General features: G+C 35.6%; 5 gene segments (V, D, J or C); 3 read left to right on the top strand and 2 right to left on the bottom strand.

Annotated features, from left to right (window-relative positions):
* Positions 1–903: 903 nt before the first annotated feature.
* On the bottom strand, positions 904–1,455 carry LOC122844052. The segment is given in 2 exon segments: positions 904–1,226; positions 1,334–1,455. Coding segments are annotated over 2 exon segments (375 nt in total).
* A 656-nt stretch (positions 1,456–2,111) lies between these two features.
* On the top strand, positions 2,112–6,333 carry LOC122844053. The segment is given in 3 exon segments: positions 2,112–2,117; positions 4,815–4,896; positions 5,836–6,333. Coding segments are annotated over 3 exon segments (420 nt in total).
* Positions 6,334–8,255: 1,922 nt separating this feature from the next.
* On the bottom strand, positions 8,256–8,946 carry LOC122844110. The segment is given in 2 exon segments: positions 8,256–8,608; positions 8,754–8,946. Coding segments are annotated over 2 exon segments (375 nt in total).
* A 1,408-nt stretch (positions 8,947–10,354) lies between these two features.
* LOC122844054 lies at positions 10,355–12,026 on the top strand. The segment is given in 3 exon segments: positions 10,355–10,411; positions 10,653–10,764; positions 11,535–12,026. Coding segments are annotated over 3 exon segments (498 nt in total).
* A 5,078-nt stretch (positions 12,027–17,104) lies between these two features.
* On the top strand, positions 17,105–19,571 carry LOC122843506. The segment is given in 3 exon segments: positions 17,105–17,236; positions 18,141–18,246; positions 19,096–19,571. Coding segments are annotated over 3 exon segments (570 nt in total).
* The last annotated feature ends 484 nt before the right edge of the window (positions 19,572–20,055 follow it).

The following is a 20,055-nucleotide window of genomic DNA, read 5'->3' on the forward strand; positions in this document are numbered from 1 at the left end:
CCTCCAACAAGATCAAGGATTACTCAGGTGTTACTGCAACATAATGTACTGCATAGTAAATTGCAATACTATTTTTAGTCAACCTCATTTTTGTAAACTGCAACCAAATTTAGTTTAAGTTTTTTACATTTATTACTCTACGTATGTCATGAGATATGAGCTAAAGTTCTTAGACTAACAAATCAGTCAATATATAGATTACATTCTGATATGTTTTATCCTGACACTTTTTCTTATGTTATTACAAAATTCTGACGTTTTTATTTGAAGTATCTTTAATATTAGATATTCTCCTCCACAAAAAACAGAACAATCTTGACGCTAAAGCTCAATAATCAAACACATTTTCCTAAACTCTCATTGAAGTTAAACTGTTGACATCAACATTCAGATCATTTTATTCATTTAAGATCTGCAAACTGTGTGAAAATCTGGTTGTTTTTTCTTTCTTTACATTGTCACTGTTGCTATTACAACAGCAACTACAAATAATCTTAGGATTTGTGTCAAATTAAACATTTTATGATTTATGTCAAGTGATTCTAATTGATCAATTAATTATAACATTAGTGCTAAACATGGATCTAATACAATCTAAAGTAACCTGTGTGAAATTTTTAAATGCTTTAGTGAAGGTTCTGTTTCGTACTACTATCCATTTTTTCATGAAATAAAAAGTTGTTTTTTTTAAGTTATCCTATCGTTTGTCAACCAAATAAGCTTTTATTATTCAAATTAGAGTGATGCTGTACATTTTACCCATATATTTTAAAACACCTTCATGAAAAATTGTGTGTATTCATATGAAGGATTTCAGGAAACTGAGTTTCTGTAGCAGCTGGAAGCTTCAACAACATAGTTTCAGTTTAGTTTGAGTGAGGGAGGTTTTTGTATGACTGTTTTTCACTGTGTGAACACATACTGGCTGCCGATGACATGAAAACTCTGACAGTAATAAACTGCAGCATCTTCAGCCTGAACTCCACTGATGGTCATAGTGAAGTCAGAGTTTGATCCACTGCCTGAAAAACGACTTGGAGTCCCTGATGCTTTAGTGCTGGTAATATAAATGAGCAGCTTAGGAGTTTGTCCATTTTTCTGTTGGTACCAGTGTAAGTAGTTGTTGCTATAAACGTTCTGACTGGTTCTACAGGTGATGGTGACAGATCCTCCCAGATCAGCTCTCACTGCTACAGGCTGAGTCACTGTGACCTGACCTCTGACCTCTGTGGACACAGAGACAAAAACATGCAGCAGCTTCATGGTTTAGTCGGCTTCATTTCAGAGGGACAGATGTTCATAGAGGAGAAGAGTTGGATTCTCTGGACTTTACCTGTGAAGCAGCAGCAGAGGAGAGTCCAGATGAGGACGCAGATCAAAGTCATGTTTTTGATGAGGAGGATTTCTGTGTCTTCTGTTGTGATGAAGGACAGCTGTCAGTCATCCAGTGTTCAACTGTCAGGAATATAAACTCTCCCAGAGCACTGGAGCATGGAGCTGCTGATGCAAAGTGACTCTATGGAAATCCTCTGACTGACTGCAATATAGACCAAGATCTATGTGATGGATTTAAGACAACACTCATATTTATTTTTATGTGGTGTTTAAAGATTTTTTCATCCTAATGTTCTACACATTTTACCTGATAGTAAATTTGTGATTAAAATATATTCATTTTACTAGACCTAGGCATGTCAACCAGCCCTCCGCAACCCTTCAAGGATAAGCTGGTTTGGATATTGGACAGAATTAAATGCTTTCTGTGTGACACATTTTCTGTGCAGTAACACAGGGAGCTAAAGTTGTTCAGTCTCTTCTATCTCAGAGTCATTCATGTGTTTTCATATCAACATCAGTAATGGCTTGTTATATGTACTGTGTTGATATTTTTGTGTTTTCTGATACTTCTCCAAACATTTTATGATCTGTTTTCAGGGTGAAATAGTTCAGACGATGTCATAAATTGGTGTAGAGGTGGTGAGGCAACAGGCGGGAGACCCAGGATGTGAGGAAAAATTATATATTTAATGATCAAAATGTCCAGCAAAGCAACTCAGTCCTAACAAAGTCCAAGACACCGGGCAGCACGGCCGAGCGTAAACCAGAACTCGATGCCGGTAGCAACCGGTTACACGAGAGACCCAAAGACGGACTGGGCACAAAGAACAACAGCAACTTGACGTAGCAAGACATGACCAAGACATGACTAAGACGTGACAAAGACATTACCAAGACGAAGACACAGACAAACAGGTGACACTAAATACACAAGGGGTAATCAGGGAACGAGACACACCTGGGAACTAATCACGGGGAGACAGGACAACACAGAGACTCAGACACACAAGAAAACTAGAAATAAATACACAGAAAAACATGGAATCTGACAGACTGTAAGATCTTTGGCATGTTGGTTCACTTTTTGGCAGGTTTTTATTAGGGAGAATTGTTGAATTCAAATTCTTTAGAGATCTATTTGAATCCTTTTTAGCCTCAAAGCTGTTACCGTCTTCTTCATGAAGGAATAAAACATGATGTTCACTCTCACTTTAACAATCAGAACCACACAAAGTTAAATGTCTCATCAAACCTCCAAATTGTTGAACATGGATATTCTGATCATGCACACGTCTGTGATTTCATTTGAAATTAAATGTGGAATTGTTTAGTTCTCGGCAGATGTTTTCATTTCTTTGATAAATTTTACAATAATATAGCAAAAAATGCAAATTACTGAAATAACACATGACTATTTTATGTTTTTTTTAATTAATATATGACTAAACCATAAATGATTAGACAACATTGCATTTAGTTTACATAAATGGCAGAACTTTTTACTCATTAAAAGAACAGAATCAGTCTCTGCAACTGCAGTTCAGTTTTAGATCATACTGATGGAAGGGGGTTGTACAATTGCTTTCCACTGTGTGAACATATACTGGCTGTTGGAGTGAAGAAAACTTTGACAGTAGTAAACTGCAACATCTTCAGACTGAACTCCATTGATGGTCAGAGTGAAGTCAGAGTTTGATCCTCTTGCCTGTAAAACGATGAGAGTCTCTGATGCTCGAGAGCTGGCCTAATAAATGAGCAGCTTAGGAGTTTGTCCATCTTTCTGTTGGTACCAGGCTAAATAGTTGTTATAAACATCCTGACTGGTTCTGTATCTGAAGGTGATAGGTCCTCCCAAATCAGCTATCACTGCTGCATACTGCTGAGTTACAGAGATCTGAGGATTTCTGTGTCTTCAGTTGTGATGAAGGACAGCTGTCAGTCATCCAGTGTTCAACTGTCAGGACTATAAACTCTCCCCGAGCGCTGGAGCATGGAGCTGCTGATGCAAAGTGACTCTATGGAAATGATGGACTTCAGAAGGACTAGGATCAATATGATAGATCAAATACGTATTTAAGATTAGCTTTAGTAAATGGAAATAAGGGATTTATTGTTCTTCACCTTTTTACTGTTAATCTTAGAAAAGAACAGAGATCTTTTTAAATGTATGACAAAATTTCAAATAAACTAAACAAGACAAATGTTAACCTTTACCACATTTTCAGTTAATCCAAAAAAATATGTACACCATTGGCATATATATAATTAAAGTAACCTTTTAAGTTTCAATTCTTGTTCATACTGGAAGTAACATAAATATTTCAATGTGGCACATTTAGAGTCTTATCTTGAATCTGATAGCAAATCTGTGGTGTGAATAAAATACTAGGGTGATGGCAAGACGACTGTCGTGGGGAAAAAAATGCTATTTCCAAGTACTGTTCAGGTAAAATCACTCATTCAGGTTTATTTATATATTGTGCACAATACAGAGAGCTCATAGACAATCAGTAATGAAGCAAGTCTGGATTAAAACCTCGCCAAGCTCTGTCAGCTCTTACAACACATGAGTTTTATACCAGAGATAAAGAATTAATAGCAAGGGGTGAGACAGTCTGGTTCTGATGCAGCTGTAGAAAACAACTTCCAACCTTCTACATGTTACCCAAATAGGTCTTTTGGTGAGAGTTCATAAACATTTCATATAACATGACTAGCAGATGTGACCTTATTGTAAGTTTTCCATGACATCGACCTTCCACCTTCAATGATTTGAAGCTTTTAGCAAGAAAAAAAAATCGTTGAAATATCAGTGGAAACTTGCTAAGGAGTGATCAGCATAAAAAGAAGGTTTGTTGACTGACTTTGAATTCAGAGAAGGGATATGGAGAGGCCAAGTTGTTATCACAGTTGTGCTGCAGCAAAAAAGTTCTGTCTGGATGTCGTTATCATGTTCTCATTTTAAATGCTGTGAAAAACTTTGTTTTTCTTCCACTGTACTTAAACAAGTCAAGCTGAGGTTATTAAATTGATCTTAGATATGATTACTTGTCTCTGTGTTGAAATGTGATGGACTGGAATATGATTAAACTCTGCCTCTTACCAAATGACAGTAAATATGTATGATCTCCCTCCACTACTCTTTTAAAGATATATCAATGTAGATGATGGATGCATAGTTGGATATAAAAGTGTTTCAAAAGGTCATGTTTATCCATAACTCATACCTCATCATTCAGATTTTATAAGCACATTTGAAATACAAGTCAGTCCAAATTGATAAGACTGATGGCCATGTGTAAAGACAATATTCTGTTAACAAAAAGGATCAAAACACAAGAGAAACAACATGAAACAATAAACATGAAAAGTTTGAGTTTTCATTATTACATTATTGTGTCATAGTTACATAATTTCATCTTCTGAAAAGAAGATTCTGACCCAGTGTCAGAGTCAGAGAGCCGTGTCTCTAACAGTCAGAGGTTTTTGTACGACGGCTTCATCAGGTTGTATCACTGTGGTACACGTTCGGTGGAGGAACCAGACTGGATGTTAACTGTAAGTACAACTAACTCAAAAAAATTTACTTGTTCTGCATTAGAAACTTTTCACATATTTTTTCTCAAAGGAAAATATTTATTCTTGGAATTTGTTCATTTCTATGTATTGTTCATGTTCTATGTATTTAAGCTGTCTCATCAAACCTCCAAATTGTTGAACATGGATATTCTGATCATGCACATGTCTGTGATTTCATTTGAAATTAAATGTGGAATTGTTTAGTTCTCGCCAGATGTTTTAATTTCTTTGATAAATTTTACAACAATATAGCAAAAAATGCAAATTACTGTAATAATAATTACAGTAATTATATTCCTGTCATGTCTGACAGGAATATAATGCTCAAAACCAGCTCTCAATTAGAAAAGAAAAAAAGAGTTAAATTTAGTAGTTTAAAGTTCTCTGAGATTAATAATTTTACATTCCAAAGTCACATTTTATCATTTTTCTATTAAAAAACTTTGCTCAAACATTTGAGCTTTCTCTTCCACTTTTTTTTTAATAGGAAAGAAGTGATATTGACTATTTAATGAGCCGAATAATGAGTGTATCTGTGTGCAATATGTTGTTTGTGGCTCATGAAAAATACTGATATTGTGATGACTGCTTTTAAAATGAAAATGTCTGGATATTTTTATCTTTCTTAATAGTGCGCTTATATTATACAAACTACTGATGTGTGTGTAAATTATTGTTTTTGTGTATTAAGGTAAAAAAAAATCAACAAAATTGTATAAAAATGTTTTAAAATAATTTTGAAAGTGTGTGAAGTTAATGAGAAATCCTTGAAACTAAGGTGTCATGTCAGTTTTTATGCGTTGTACTGAAACTTGTCTGTTGCTGTGGTTGAGCAGTGATGCATGTGTGTTACCATGGTTACAAAACCCAGATGAAGAAGTGAAACTTGACTCTGCAATATGATAATTCTCCCTGCAGTGGCTCATCGCCAGCCCACTCTGACAGTGCTGCCCCCCTCCAGTGTGGAGCTGCAGCAGCAGCAGGTTACCCTCCTGTGTCTGGCCAACAAGGGCTTCCCCTCAGACTGGACTCTGTCCTGGAAGCTGGACGGCAGCAGAACCAGCTTCACCTGGGAGGAGAACAAGAGCGGTGGAGTGATGCAGAATGACGGCCTCTACAGCTGGAGCAGCACCCTGAGGCTCCCTGCAGACCAGTGGAGGAAGGTGGGCTCTGTGACCTGTGAGGCCTCCCAGGGCTCCCAGACTGCAGTCACAGAGACACTGAGGAGAGACCAGTGTTCCCAGTCCTGAGCTGATTCACTCAATTTGTTTTTGCTTTGTGTGTGCTCTTTCACAACTGTTTCTTTGAATCCAGTAGTTCTTGGAAAGCTGTTTCTATATACTTGCTCATTTAATTTCATTACTTTCAAAAATATATCTTCTAGTAGTTAACTGTTTCATAAAATATCTTCAATAAACACAAAACTTGTGAACTTTTTTGTTTGTTTGTGTGAATTTAAATAGCATTAACAGGAGAAATTCTAAACTGCATTTCTCCTACCATCCGGGTTTCTGTTTTTGAAAAGTCACTTTAATACATACATCATCCATCCATCCATCCATCCATTATCTGAACACCCTTCTTCCCTAATGGGGTCGGGAGGGTTGCTGGTGCCTATACATACATCATATTCTTAAATTTTATTGTTTAGTTTTGTAAAAAAAAATTGGGAGTGTGTTGGTTTAAAAAGGATATTATTTGCTCCCCAAACAGCTCTATCACATCTAATTCTAAATGTGTTCTTGTGAAGTTCATTATTACAACGAGAAGTAAATGTTTCCTAAATGTTTTTCGCTTTTTTGTGCGTATTTATTTATTCTTGTATCAAGTATTATTAATACTCTTAGCAAATTTAGATATAAAATCGAATTTATTAAGTTAAAAAGTTTAGAAGTTTAGAAGTTAAGAAGATAGGTAACGAGGCAGGAATCTTTTTAAAAACAACCAACCAACATACATGGAATATTAATTCTTCAAGAAAAGTATGTCATCTATTTTCTGTTAATTTAACAAAAAGAGCGCATGTTGGATTTTATTAACACACTTCATAAAAGGAAAATTTATAATATATTCAATATATCGTAAGAGCAGTTCATGAAATAAAAACAGAAATGAACACAGGGTTTGTGTGAACTGATATGCTGCACATTGGTTCTTATGTTTTTTTTTCTGTTTCTACCACAGTTGAGGAATAGTACATGAGTGTTTAAATTTTTAGATATGATGTTTAGCTCTAGTGAAGAAAATGGACAAAAAGTGAACACTTCTTTATGTTGATCCAAATTTCTGTTTTGTTTCATAAATTGTTTAATAAATATGGATCATCTGTTTAAAATAGTCCACAATTTAAAGAATAAGTAAACTATGTGAAAAGGTAAGTCTGAAATCCAAGCAGTCCTGAAATGTAGCTATGAAAATATTTGACCATTTTTGTGCCTCCACTAAAGTAGTATAGGCAGTATAGGCAGTAATGTTAGCTAGCTTGGTTACATAACTAGTGTTGGATAACTTCAAATAAGTTTTTTTAAAAATATATATATATTTAGATGGGGTTTTTTACATGCTGTGTCGATAACTGTTTATGCTATTCTAAATAATTAGTGTATAAGCTTTTCTTAGATTGGCAGTCAGTCACTTTAGATAGTTGCCATGCAGATTTTCCCCATTTTCTACGGTAATGTGATGATTTATCTTTTTGTAATTAACCTAATCTGTAACTTCCTCAGACTACTGACAAAGCTCAGGTGAGAAATTTTGCCTTTATTTTGAATTAAAATCTAACAGTGTTACTATGAGTGTTGAAAACAGTAGTACAATCTCAATCCAGGGAAAACAGCAACTACTGCTATTTTTCAGATTTTTTTTATAATTATGAAACCATTTAGAGTCTGTTAAACAAATAATTAACACCTGGAGAGTTTTGTCCTCTTTCTGTTGCAAGCAAGATATTTCATGTCAAATATCTGACTAATAAATAGTGTTTCATTTTAATCTTTGTTCAAGCCATGTTGTTTTTACAGAGAAAATTATACCAAAACAAATATATCTCTGTTTAAGTAAATTCCTGTGAGAATCGTGTCAAGCACAGAGATTCAAATCTCAGTGTGCAATGTTAAATGTTATCTTCCTCAAACAATGTTTCTCCAGTTGTTATGCAACATTCCAAGCTGTATTCTTCGTAGGAAAACCTGCCACTAATTTCAATATATACTAGTATTCAGAATGTATGGATGCAGGAAAAATATGTCCACGAAATCATCATGATTCTTTGTGTGTTTTTGTTTAGTGAGCTGTGTCAGTGTCTGCTGTAGCATCCAGCTGGAGTTTCTGTTCAGTTTGACTGAGGGAGGTTTTTGTATGACTGTTTTTCACTGTGTGAACACTTGCTGGCCGTTGATGACATGAAAACTCTGACAGTAATAAACTGCAGCATCTTCAGCCTGAACTCCACTGATGGTCAGAGTGAAGTCAGTATCCCCAGACTTTGATCCACTGAAACGATCAGGGGTTCCAGAATGACGGGTGCTTGAGCAGGTAATAAGGAGTTTTGGAACTTTTCCTGGTTTCTGAAGGTACCAGCTGAAACAGTAGCCTGTACTTGGACTGACTTTACATTGAATAGAGACAGACTGTCCTGGAACAACGGATTGAGATCCAGGAGTCTGAGTTATGGTGACTTGTCCTGAAGACCCTGAAAACACAAAAAGACAGAAACTTTCCTGAAGAAAAATCGAAGTTGAATAAATTCTATTACCATCCAAATTGAAGCTGTCATGTCATGAATCCTGGAGAACATGGCTACATTTTAACACAAAGTTTACAGCAGAGAGTCTCACCCTGAACCAGGAGCCCCAGGATGGTCAGCAGTAGAGTCAGTGACATCATCATTGTGCTGCTGGTGTGTCAGTGGCTCTGAAAGGTCTGGACAGCCACTGATCAACTCTGACCTCTTAACAGCTGGAGCAGAGAGGCAGGACACATATGCAAACACACACAGTCAGTCACATGGAGATCAGCTCTACATGTTCTCTTCTAATGTGCTCAGTATCTCTTGCTCTTTTCTCTAAACTGTGGATTGTTTTAATTTTGAAATAATCTTAAAAAATACATGAACCTACATACTAAATAAAAAAGTAAATAAAAAGAGAAAATCTTCCAGTTAAACCCCTTTAAGCAGCTTCAATTAAAACTTGTAGGACAGGTGAAGACGCATTACCTATAAACTTATGAAGGCAAACTACATTATTTCAAAGATTAATTAACAACATTAATTTACAATAAATGTATCAATTACTTCTGTTGTGTCTGAGCTATATAAATATTTCACATACACCATGGCTGGTTTTAAATTAATCAGAGTACTTCCCTGTTTTCCATCATTCCTCTTGGGTAAATTATTTAACTTGAGCTTCTCCTCCCTCGCTTTTAATAATGTAGAGATCAATGTAGCCGATTTCTGCTGCATCATAGCAACCATAACACTTACACCTCCATGCAATGTTCAAGGTTGAAATGAGGTTCTTATCTTGTGTCACATCCTCTAGTGTTCAAATAATTCAGTTTTACGATTCGTGTCCATAAAGTTATTATAGCAGAAGTGATATTTCCTTATTATTTTGAGTGCAAAGATTACCTCCTGGCATAATTCTGACAAAGATTAGCACGTACTGTTTTGATTGTTGTCATTTCCTTTCATCTCAGCAGTAGCAAGACAAAGCTTTGGATCTTTTGATGATATTTTGTATTTTTGGAGACTTGTTTCGGCAGATTATGCTATGATTTGGGGATGAGCTCTCTTGGTCAAAAGCTGTTGATTGTTGTTTTCAATCTTTTCTACCAGTAGGCTCCTTTCCTTACAGTAGAACTACTTATTTAACGTAGTTCTGAGACTTCTTCATGTCCATTTCTAGACTCTTAAGTTGTGTCTGGTACCCCCATTAATCTTCAATCTGACAGGATGACAACTCTTTGGTTCACAGATTAATTTAAAGCATCAGGAACAAATCAGTCTAAATGTAAGAGATGTAAACAGAATAAATCTACTTTAAATTAATAAGAAATAATGTTTTAATCACGACAAAACTATCATTTTAAACAGGAATAAATGTGGGACTGTTTTAATATATTATTCTATAAAAACTATATTTTTTATTACATTTTACAGAAATAAGAAATGTAAATACTTCATATTTTGTTGATAAAGGATTTTACTTAATTTTCTCAGTAATTCTGAAATTGGCGATAAATATTCATACATCAAACTATAATAGACAAACAATAAATCATTGTGAGTTCTAATTTTGCACATTTTTTTGCTTATAAAAATGAATAAAATGTCTAAAGCAAAATATTTTTATCTTAAAAATTGTAGTTCTCCATGTTTTGTGTTCAGAGAGCCGTGTCTCTCTACAGTCAGAGGTTTTTGTACGGCGCCTCAATGAGTTTGTATCACTGTGGTACACGTTTGGTGGAGGAACCAGACTGGAGTTTGGAAGTAAGTAAATTATAAAGCTGTTTTTTTTTCTGATTTGCTTTTATTGTTTTAATTTTGTTTGACAGATTGAGGCTAGAAGACATTCATTATTAAATGCTTTACAAAAAAAGTTTCAAGATACAGTTAAGTCATAATTAATATCCCAAATTACAACAAAGTATAACAAGTCAGTGCTGATCTACTGAGTAAAAAGTATTTGGTTTGACTTAATAGTTAATCTTGGTTTTTAAGTTCATTTTAGTCAGAGAGTTCAAAGTCAGAGAGCCGTGTCTCAGAGGTTTTTGTACGGCGCCTCAGTGAGTTTGTATCACTGTGGTGGACTTTTGGTGGAGGAACCAGACTGGAGTTTGGAAGTAAGTTTACTTCATGCTTAATACAAAATAAAAAAATAATGTTGGGATGCTTTAAGGTAAATTTCTGTATTTCTTTATGAAGCAGGAAATTAAATCTGTGCATTAATTACTTTTTTATGCCAAACAAATAGAATCTCACTTCAATATGAAGTAAAATATTTTATGTTCAAATTACCGTATATAAAATCTTGCTTTGTAAATTAATATCAGGATTGAGATTTGATATGTTTGTTAATGTTATCACTTTTTTAACTTTAATGTTTTTCTGCCAGTTGTAAACCAGTTTGGTGATTTGGTGTGAAAAATCTAAATGAGCTCAAGTAAAAACCTAACTTGTTTTTATTGGTGGAATTAAATCTCTCTTATCTACTGTTCAACACAGACAGAGAAAATTTACTTTGTTTCGTGTTTCAATTTAAACTCTTTCTTTAAAATCTATTTAATTTACAAATATTTGCTGCAATCATAAAAGGATGTATTGTTGCATTTAAACACGGGTTTTTAAAGATTTTCTTTTTTTTTCTTATTTTAAATTTAAGCCTACTTTTAATCTTTCAAAGTAGGTTTTTATATTTTCTGGTGACTTTTTTATGCCGATCTGAGACTCCTAAAGGGAAGTGAAACAATGTGTCAGTGAGTGACGAGTGGAGCATGAAAACATCTGGGAGAAACTTCTTATTTTAGCAAACCCCTCTAACTGTAACCATGACACAGTATCTGCTGATTAACATCTATGATTTATGTTCTCTAACCTGATTGGTGTTTCCTAGGTGATACCCGCCCCACCCTGACAGTGCTGCCCCCCTCCATTGTGGAGCTGCAGCAGCAGCAGGTTACCCTCCTGTGTCTGGCCAACAAGGGCTTCCCCTCAGACTGGACTCTGTCCTGGAAGCTGGACGGCAGCAGCAGCAGCTTCACCTGGGAGGAGAACAAGAGCGACGGAGTGAAGCAGAATGACGGCCTCTACAGCTGGAGCAGCACCCTGAGGCTCCCTGCAGACCAGTGGAGGAAGGTGGGCTCTGTGACCTGTGAGGCCTCCCAGGGCTCCCAGTCTGCAGTCACAGAGACACTGAGGAGAGACCAGTGTTCCCAGTCCTGAGCTGATTCTTCTTCTTTGCTTTTTACTTGATTTTTTTTTTTTACCAGTTTTATTACATTACTACTCTTAGTCTTCTCTCTGTAAAAACAAAATATTTCTCCAGTTTGATTCTGAAAATGTTTCTTTCTTTTCAATAAACTCTGGTTTCTTAAACAATATCATTTATTGTCATTTGTTTCTTTGAAATTGGAATCATCTAAAAATGAAATGTCATTGGAAATGTTTCTAATAAATTATGTGAATAATTTATGTAACAGATTTAATTCTGTTTAAATCTTTTTTGTTTCAAATAACTAGTGGTATCAATCAAGATGATCTAAGCAAATAATTTTACTGGTTTAACTCTTTACTGATTGTTTTATTTTTCACTTTGCAGTTCTGAGAGGAAATGTATAAATCAATAAGATTTCACTTAGATAATGGGAAATGGGCCAAATCATTGATGAATACTTATAAAAAGAAATATTACATTTATATACTTTTTTTTTTAAATAGTCTGAGATCTTTGCTCTGTATTAGCAGAATGTCCTAATGCAGATCTTTGTATCACATTGGCTGAAAAGAGTTCTGGACTGAATTTCTGGTTATTGAATTCAGTTCTTGTTCTTTTGAAACTGTTCAGTACAAAATTTGAATTAAAATGCGAATCCAATAAAACTTTTAAACAGGAACTGTATTGCTCTCATAATTAATTAATAGAAAATAATTTGAATTTAGTTTATTAAAAATGTTTTTTTGCTCTGTACCATTTTGAGTCAGATCAGTTCCTCTTTCCCTCTGAGGTTTTTGTATGGCCTTGTATCACTGTGTGAGTGGGAAGCTGTTTCGTTGCTGACAATAGTAAACTCCTGCATCCTCAGCCTGAACTCCACTGATGGTTAAAGTGAAGTCAGTCTGTTCTGCTTTTGCACGAAAACGTTCAGGAACTCCAGGCTGACGTGCTGTGGTATCCACAATCAAAAGTTTGGGAGCTTCTCCAGGTTTCTGAAGATACCAGTTGATGTCATCACCTATCAGTCTGTCAGATTTACACCTGATGGAGACGGTTTGTCCCTGAACACCAGACTGAGCTCCAGGAGTCTGAGTCAAGATGATGTCTCCTGAAGAACCTTTAGAACATGAAACAAACACACATCTAATCTAAATAAGAATCTAAATGTAAATAAGATTAACGTTTATAGTAACCGGTTTCACTGTATATGTGATGCTACAGCAGAGAGTCTCACCCTGAACCAGGAGCCCCAGGATGGTCAGCAGTAGAGTCAGTGACATCATCATTGTGCTGCTGGTGTGTCAGTGGCTCTGAAAGGTCTGGACAGCCACTGATCAACTCTGACCTCTTAACAGCTGGAGCAGAGAGGCAGGACACATATGCAAACACACACAGTCAGTCACATGGAGCTCAGCTCTACATGTCATCAGGTTTCCTCCTCACTGCTCAGACAGTTGTGATAAATTAAAACAGTGGAAACAAAAACTCTAGTGTAAAGAGCTTTCTTCATTTCCTCTATTTGTAATTCTGATATGTTTCATCCTAACACTTTTTTATTATATTATTACAACATTCTGATGTTTTTATTTGAAGCATGTTTAATATTAGATCTTCTCCACAAACAAGAAAACAAAATCCTGACACTAAAGCTCAATAATCAAACACATTTTCCTAAACTTTTGTTGAAGTTAACCTGTTGACATAAACATTCAGATCATTTTATTCATTTAAGATCTGCAAAATGTTTGTGTGAAAATCTAGTTGTTTTATTCTTTACATTGTGGCTGTGACAGCTGACCCTGCTGTCACACAGAATTGGTAATGGTTTTCTGTTCTTCCTTAATGTTACTTTACATATTAATTAGTGCTTAGTTTAGATTTATCTTTATCTTTGAAAATATTTTTATTAGTCTGACTTTTTAAGTTAACTATTTGACATGCACACATTTAGTTAACTTTATTTGTCAGTTCTTTGTATTTTTTGTTAAAGACAACCAATTAATTTCTTCCTTTTGAGTTATTAGTTTCCTTTGGACCTTCCCCTGGAAATTACAGATGAGCTCCAGCTGACTGAGGTCCACGGATGTCAAACTCCCTCAGCGGGCCGGTCCATTTGTTCACCAGGGGGTAGGGGATATTTGGTTTATAGTTTATTTTGACTATTTATTTGATGTTTCTTCTTTTTGAAAGTTAGTTTAAATTTGATATTTATTTAATTTAAAGATTTAATAATAATCTCACTAGTATTTGTTAGGTTGTTGTGTGTTTAGTTACCCCTTGTGTGTGTTAGCAGTGGTCTGATCAGCCACTATTTAAGTTTCCCTCATGTCTTGTTTGTTAGGTCAGTTTGTGCTTGAGTTCCTTTTGTTATCACTTGAGTTACACTTTGTTATGTTGACCTCAGTTTTTGGGCCCAATTTGTCACTTTTGAATTATTTTGGATACTTTTTGTAATAAATTAAGATTATTTTTGGAAATTATTTTACATCTCCTTGGCTGGTCTATGCAAAACCCTCACAGTAGCTGTTCCTATTCCAACAGCAACAACAAATAATCTTAGGATTTGTGTCAAATTATACATTTTATGATTCATGTCACATGATTATAATGGATCAATTAATTATAACATTAGTGCTAAACATAGAACTCATACAAACTAAAGTAACCTGTGTGATAATTTTCAATGCTTTAGTGAAGGTTCTGTTTCTTACTACCATCCATTTCTTCATGAATTTAGAAGGGTTTCTTTAAGTTATCTTAGAGTGCTGTTCATACAAGTAATATCATACGAGTAATATTTTACTCGTATATTTTAAAACATCTTCATAAAAATGTGTGTGTATCCATGTGGAAGATGTCAGTAAACTCATTTTCTGCAGCAGCTGGAAGCTTCAACAACATAGTTTCTGTTCAGTTTGACTGAGGGAGGTTTTTGTATGACTGTTTTTCACTGTGTGAACACACCGCCGCTGTGGTAACTTTGACAGTAGTAAACTGCAGCATCTTCAGCCTGAACTCCACTGATGGTCAGAGTGAAGTCAGAGTTTGATCCTCCATCGTTAAAACGATTTGGAGTCCCTGAGACACGACTGCCAGCATAATAGAAGAGTAGATGTGGAGTTTGTCCATCTTTCTGTTGGTACCAGGCTAAATAGTTGTTATTATAAACGTTCTGACTGGTTCTACATCTGATGGTAGAACCAGTCAATCAATTGAACTTGCAAAAATGTAACTATGTATTTCACAGTTTTGGAACATTATTGTCTAATTGTGTAAAATTAAAAACCTGAAGGGATCTGAATCATTTCCAAAATGTGCATCAATATGTGCTTAAATATTTTCAAAAGCACAAATATTGCTAGGATATATATGTTTTCATTAATTATATGGTCATTCTGCAATTGTTTGGCGATCTGTCCAGGGTGTACTCCATATCTCACATCAAAATCCCAGGAGTCACAGGCCCCTCCTACTGATCCTGTTAGGATTAGTAGCTGTGCAGATTGGAGGCCTGAATGGATTGTTAAACTAAATCTGAATTTATTTCAAATGTTTCTCAGATTCATGTGAAGTTTATTCTTGAAAGTTTTCATGATGTAAAACATAAAAATACTATTTTGTTGCAACTCATTTTATTTCTGTCATAATAGATTTAAAAATTTTTATTTGTTGTTTGATGATTTTAGTTTTTCTGTTTGTTTATTTTAGGTTTCTGTGTCCATTTACTCTCCATGTTGTCCTGTCTACCCTTTGATTGTTCCCAGCTGTGTCTCGTTCCCTGATTACCTTCTGTGTATTTAATCCCATCAGTTCCTTGTTCCTTGTGGGATCATTGTGGAATCTGTCATGTCTAATTTGTAGACTTGTCTAGTCGTGTTAAGTCTGCTGTCCGATGTCTCCTGTTTTCCAGTTGCTATCCATATTAAGCCTTATCCTTCCATTCAATCTGTGCTGACTGGATTTTGGACTTTGGATTTTTGTATATTTAACCATTTAATCATCATTCTCACTCAACTACCTGGGATTATCTCATCTTCCTCACCACCTCACACCTCAAATCAACTTCCTAACATTTTCTTTGAGCTCTCTCTTTACATGTTTTAAAACTTTCCAAAGTATTCCATCCATCCATCCATCCATTTTCTTTACACCCTTCTTCCCTAAATGGGGTTGGGAGGGTTGCTGGTGCCTATCTTCAGCTGCGTCCCGGGCGAGAGGCGGGGTACACCCTGGAAAGGTCGCCAGTCTGTCGCAGGGCAACACAAAGACATACAAGACAAACAACCATTCACACACACACTCACACCTAGGGAGAATTTAGAGAAACCAATTAACTTGACAGTCATGTTTTTGGACTGTGGGAGGAAGCCGGAGAACCCGGAGAGAACCCACCATGCACAGGGAGAACATGCAAACTCCATGCAGAAAGACCCCGGGCCGGGAATCGAACCCAGGACCTTCTTGCTGCAAGGCAACAGCTCTACCAACTGCGCCACTGTGCAGCCCCCAAAGTATTCCATAAATTTATAATAGTAACATACTGAGAAATTGATTGAAATAGAAACAGTTGGTCATGGAACCACTGTCCAACAGTTTGAGATGCTTTCTTATGGTGATTTTGTAAAACATTTAAAAGAAGAGAGGCTGTGTTTTGGGGCAATTGGTTGCACTGCTGCCTTGCAGCAAGAAGGTCCTGAGTTAAACTCCTGGTTTGGGGTTCCCATTTACATGGAGTTTGCATGAAATCCCTTCATGTGTTGGTTCTCTCAATAACATTCTCCTATTGTTAAATCTTCCATTAGAGGCTTTTTTGTTTGGCAGGTTTCCTTTGTTATGTCTTCTGGAATGACAATTTGCATAGTTTCTGTTCTCTGCACTGAAGGTTTTTGTATGACGATATTTCACTGTGTGTAGAAACTGGCAGATGATGGAAAAGTGCCCATACAGTAATAAACTGCTGCATCTTCAGCCTTTACTTCTCTTACTGTTAAAGTGAAGTCAGAATGTGATCCACTGCCTGAAAATTGATCCGAAACTCCAGATGCTCTCTGATCAGAATACTTGATAATTAATTTTGGAGGCTCTCCATCCTTCTTTTGAAACCAGAATTGATCATGGAAGGCTCCTTTATGAACATTTTGACTGGTCTGACATCTGATGGTGACAGATTCTCCCAGATCAGCTCTCACTGCTGCAGGCTGAGTCACAGTGACCTGACCTCTGACCTCTGAGGACACAGAGACAAAAACATGCAGCAGCTTCATGGTTTAGTCGGCTTCATTTCAGAGGGACAGATGTTCATAGAGGAGAGGAATTGGATTCTCTGGACTTTACCTGTGAAGCAGCAGCAGAGGAGAGTCCAGATGAGGACGCAGATCAAAGTCATGTTTTTGATGAGGAGGATTTCTGTGTCTTCTGTTGTGATGAAGGACAGCTGTCAGTCATCCAGTGTTCAACTGTCAGGACTATAAACTCTCCCAGAGCGCTGGAGCATGGAGCTGCTGATGCAAAGTGACTCTATGGAAATGTTCTGAATGACTACAGGAGGGAATGTGGATCTGTGTGATGATATTATTTATCAATGAATCAATCAAATTTCTTGTGTCATGATCTATTGTAGGCATTGTGTAATGTGGATCATTTTGAAAATTAAATCAAGTGGGGGTTTTTTTAACCAAAATGAAAGAAATCTGCTAAATTATACATATATCAGTGAAGTGGAATTGTGTTCTGTTTGTCAGATTAAAAGTACCTTTTGAAATAAAAAAATATTCATAAACTTCCTTAATCTCATTGTTTTGTTTATTGGTCTGATGCAACATTCCAATTTTCTCTTAACTTAATAAACATGTTCTCACATGTTTTAAGAGAAAATTAATCATATTTAACAGAATTAATTAATCTATATATTTTGTTTCACAAAGTAAATTGAGTTGCTGAAATAAGTAAACTTTTCAATATTGCAATTTATTAAGAAAAACCTTTAAATAAAAATGTTTATGTGATATTTATATTATGAAGTTATTTGTGTAACACTTTTTTTTCATCTTTCATATTTTGACAGAGATGATTCCCTGGTAACTAAAATCACTGCTTCAAAATGATAAATGAAATAGATGACAGAATAGTTTGTGACCTATTCTGTTAAACACAATTGTTTGAAATGTTTATATTTATTCTTTTATTATTTTTATAATGTTGGCTTCAGGTTCTGTTGCTTTACTTTCATGCTACTTGATAAGTTTCCACAAATAACAAATGTTTTGGTAAATATGTTTGTGTCAGAGTCAGAGAGCCGTGTCTCTACAGTCAGAGGTTTTTGTACGACGGTTCAACCAGTTTGTATCACTGTGGTACACGTTCGGTGGAGGAACCAGACTGGATGTTGGACGTGAGTTTGTTTTTTTTCTAAATTTTATTTTAAATATTATATTGTCCTGTTGTTTATCTTTAGATACATTTATTTATCTAAAGTGAAAAGTTTTTTGCATTAAGTTTTAATTTCCTTGAAAAAAAAATTGTATTCTAGTCAAGAACAAATCAAATGAGCTTGTTAGAATTTGTGAATAATATTTTATCTTTAAGACTGAAATACATGTATATCAACAGCAGTTTACTAGTAAATTATACATTTTATTTGACCTTTTTTTGACCAAATAAAAGATTCAGCCAAGAAACAAAGAGATCTTATTAATTGTCTCTGTTATTATACATATTATTTTAAATCTTTGCTTAAATGATCTGCAAAGTTTAAAAATTAAATTTCATATCAAATATTTTCAAACTAGTTTAGTAGATTGAAATTTTTTTCATAGACTTTACATCTTTCCTTGAACTGATCATCTGAGCATCTTTTGAAAAATCGCTAATTCAATTTGGAAAAGAGAATAAAGCAAATGTATTTAGGAAATGTTTAAATGTATTAATGTGCTGTGTAAAATGTGCTATACAAATAAATAAAATATACATTAGACCGATTTTATTCACAAGTCACAATGATTCTCGATGTATTCGTTGTTGTATCATTGATTCAGTTGTAAGTTTCTCCCTGTGCTGATGTACATGAGAGGTTTACTGAAGGGAAGTGAAACAAAGAGTCTCAATAACTGTTGGAGCAGAAAAACATCTGGTAGAAACATTTTAAAACAGAAACTCAACTTTCTCATAGTGAAGCTGTCCTGGTATCAATTCATTGATGACTTCTTGGTTCCTGATCTCTAACCTGATTGGTGTCTCCTAGGTGATACCCGCCCCACCCTGACAGTGCTGCCCCCCTCCATTGTGGAGCTGCAGCAGCAGCAGGTTACCCTCCTGTGTCTGGCCAACAAGGGCTTCCCCTCAGACTGGACTCTGTCCTGGAAGCTGGACGGCAGCAGCAGCAGCAGCAGCAGCTGGGAGCAGAGCAGGAGCTCCGGGGTGCTGCAGAATGACGGCCTCTACAGCTGGAGCAGCACCTTGAGGCTCCCTGCAGACCAGTGGAGGAAGGTGGGCTCTGTGACCTGTGAGGCCTCCCAGGGCTCCCAGTCTGCAGTCACAGAGACACTGAGGAGAGACCAGTGTTCCCAGTCCTGAGCTGATTCATGGGTTTTCTAAGCTTTTATTCTGCTATATATCACTTGCTTTAAAAATCTCTGCATTATTTCATCTTCATAACCTCTGTTATGTGTTTAAAACTCAATTTCTGTCAAAAACAATAAAAATAAAATCCTTACTCTTGTTCTGACTTCTTTATTTGTCTATTTTTACCTTGTCAGAGAAAAAACAATATTTTGTTCACAGTGTGCTGCATGTTAGTAGATGTTGTTTGCTGCACAGGAACAGCAGTTCCTCAATATTAGTTATAAGAAATCTATTATTTCATTTCAGTTTATTTATATAGCTACAATTTATTTAAGAAACTGTTGTCTAGTTGCCCTGTACCACAAAACAAATAATAGGCTTAAAAGCGAAAAAGCTATACATCCTATTAACTTATGTATAATATGAATTCAGTTTATGACTTATTCTTTAACAAAAGTGCTAAAAAATTGGTTTCAAAAGCTTTCTTTTTAAATAAGCTATTAAAAGTGTTTGTTCATTTGTCAGTCATCAGTGATTAATTGTTTTTCAGTGTCTGAACACAACTTGGCTGTTCAAAATGTGAGCTCTGACAGAATCTTCAGCCTGAACTTCACTGATGGTTAGAGAGAAGTCAGAGTTT

Source organism: Gambusia affinis, linkage group LG14 (genome assembly GCF_019740435.1).
Source record: "Gambusia affinis linkage group LG14, SWU_Gaff_1.0, whole genome shotgun sequence".
Lineage (NCBI taxonomy): Eukaryota > Metazoa > Chordata > Actinopteri > Cyprinodontiformes > Poeciliidae > Gambusia > Gambusia affinis.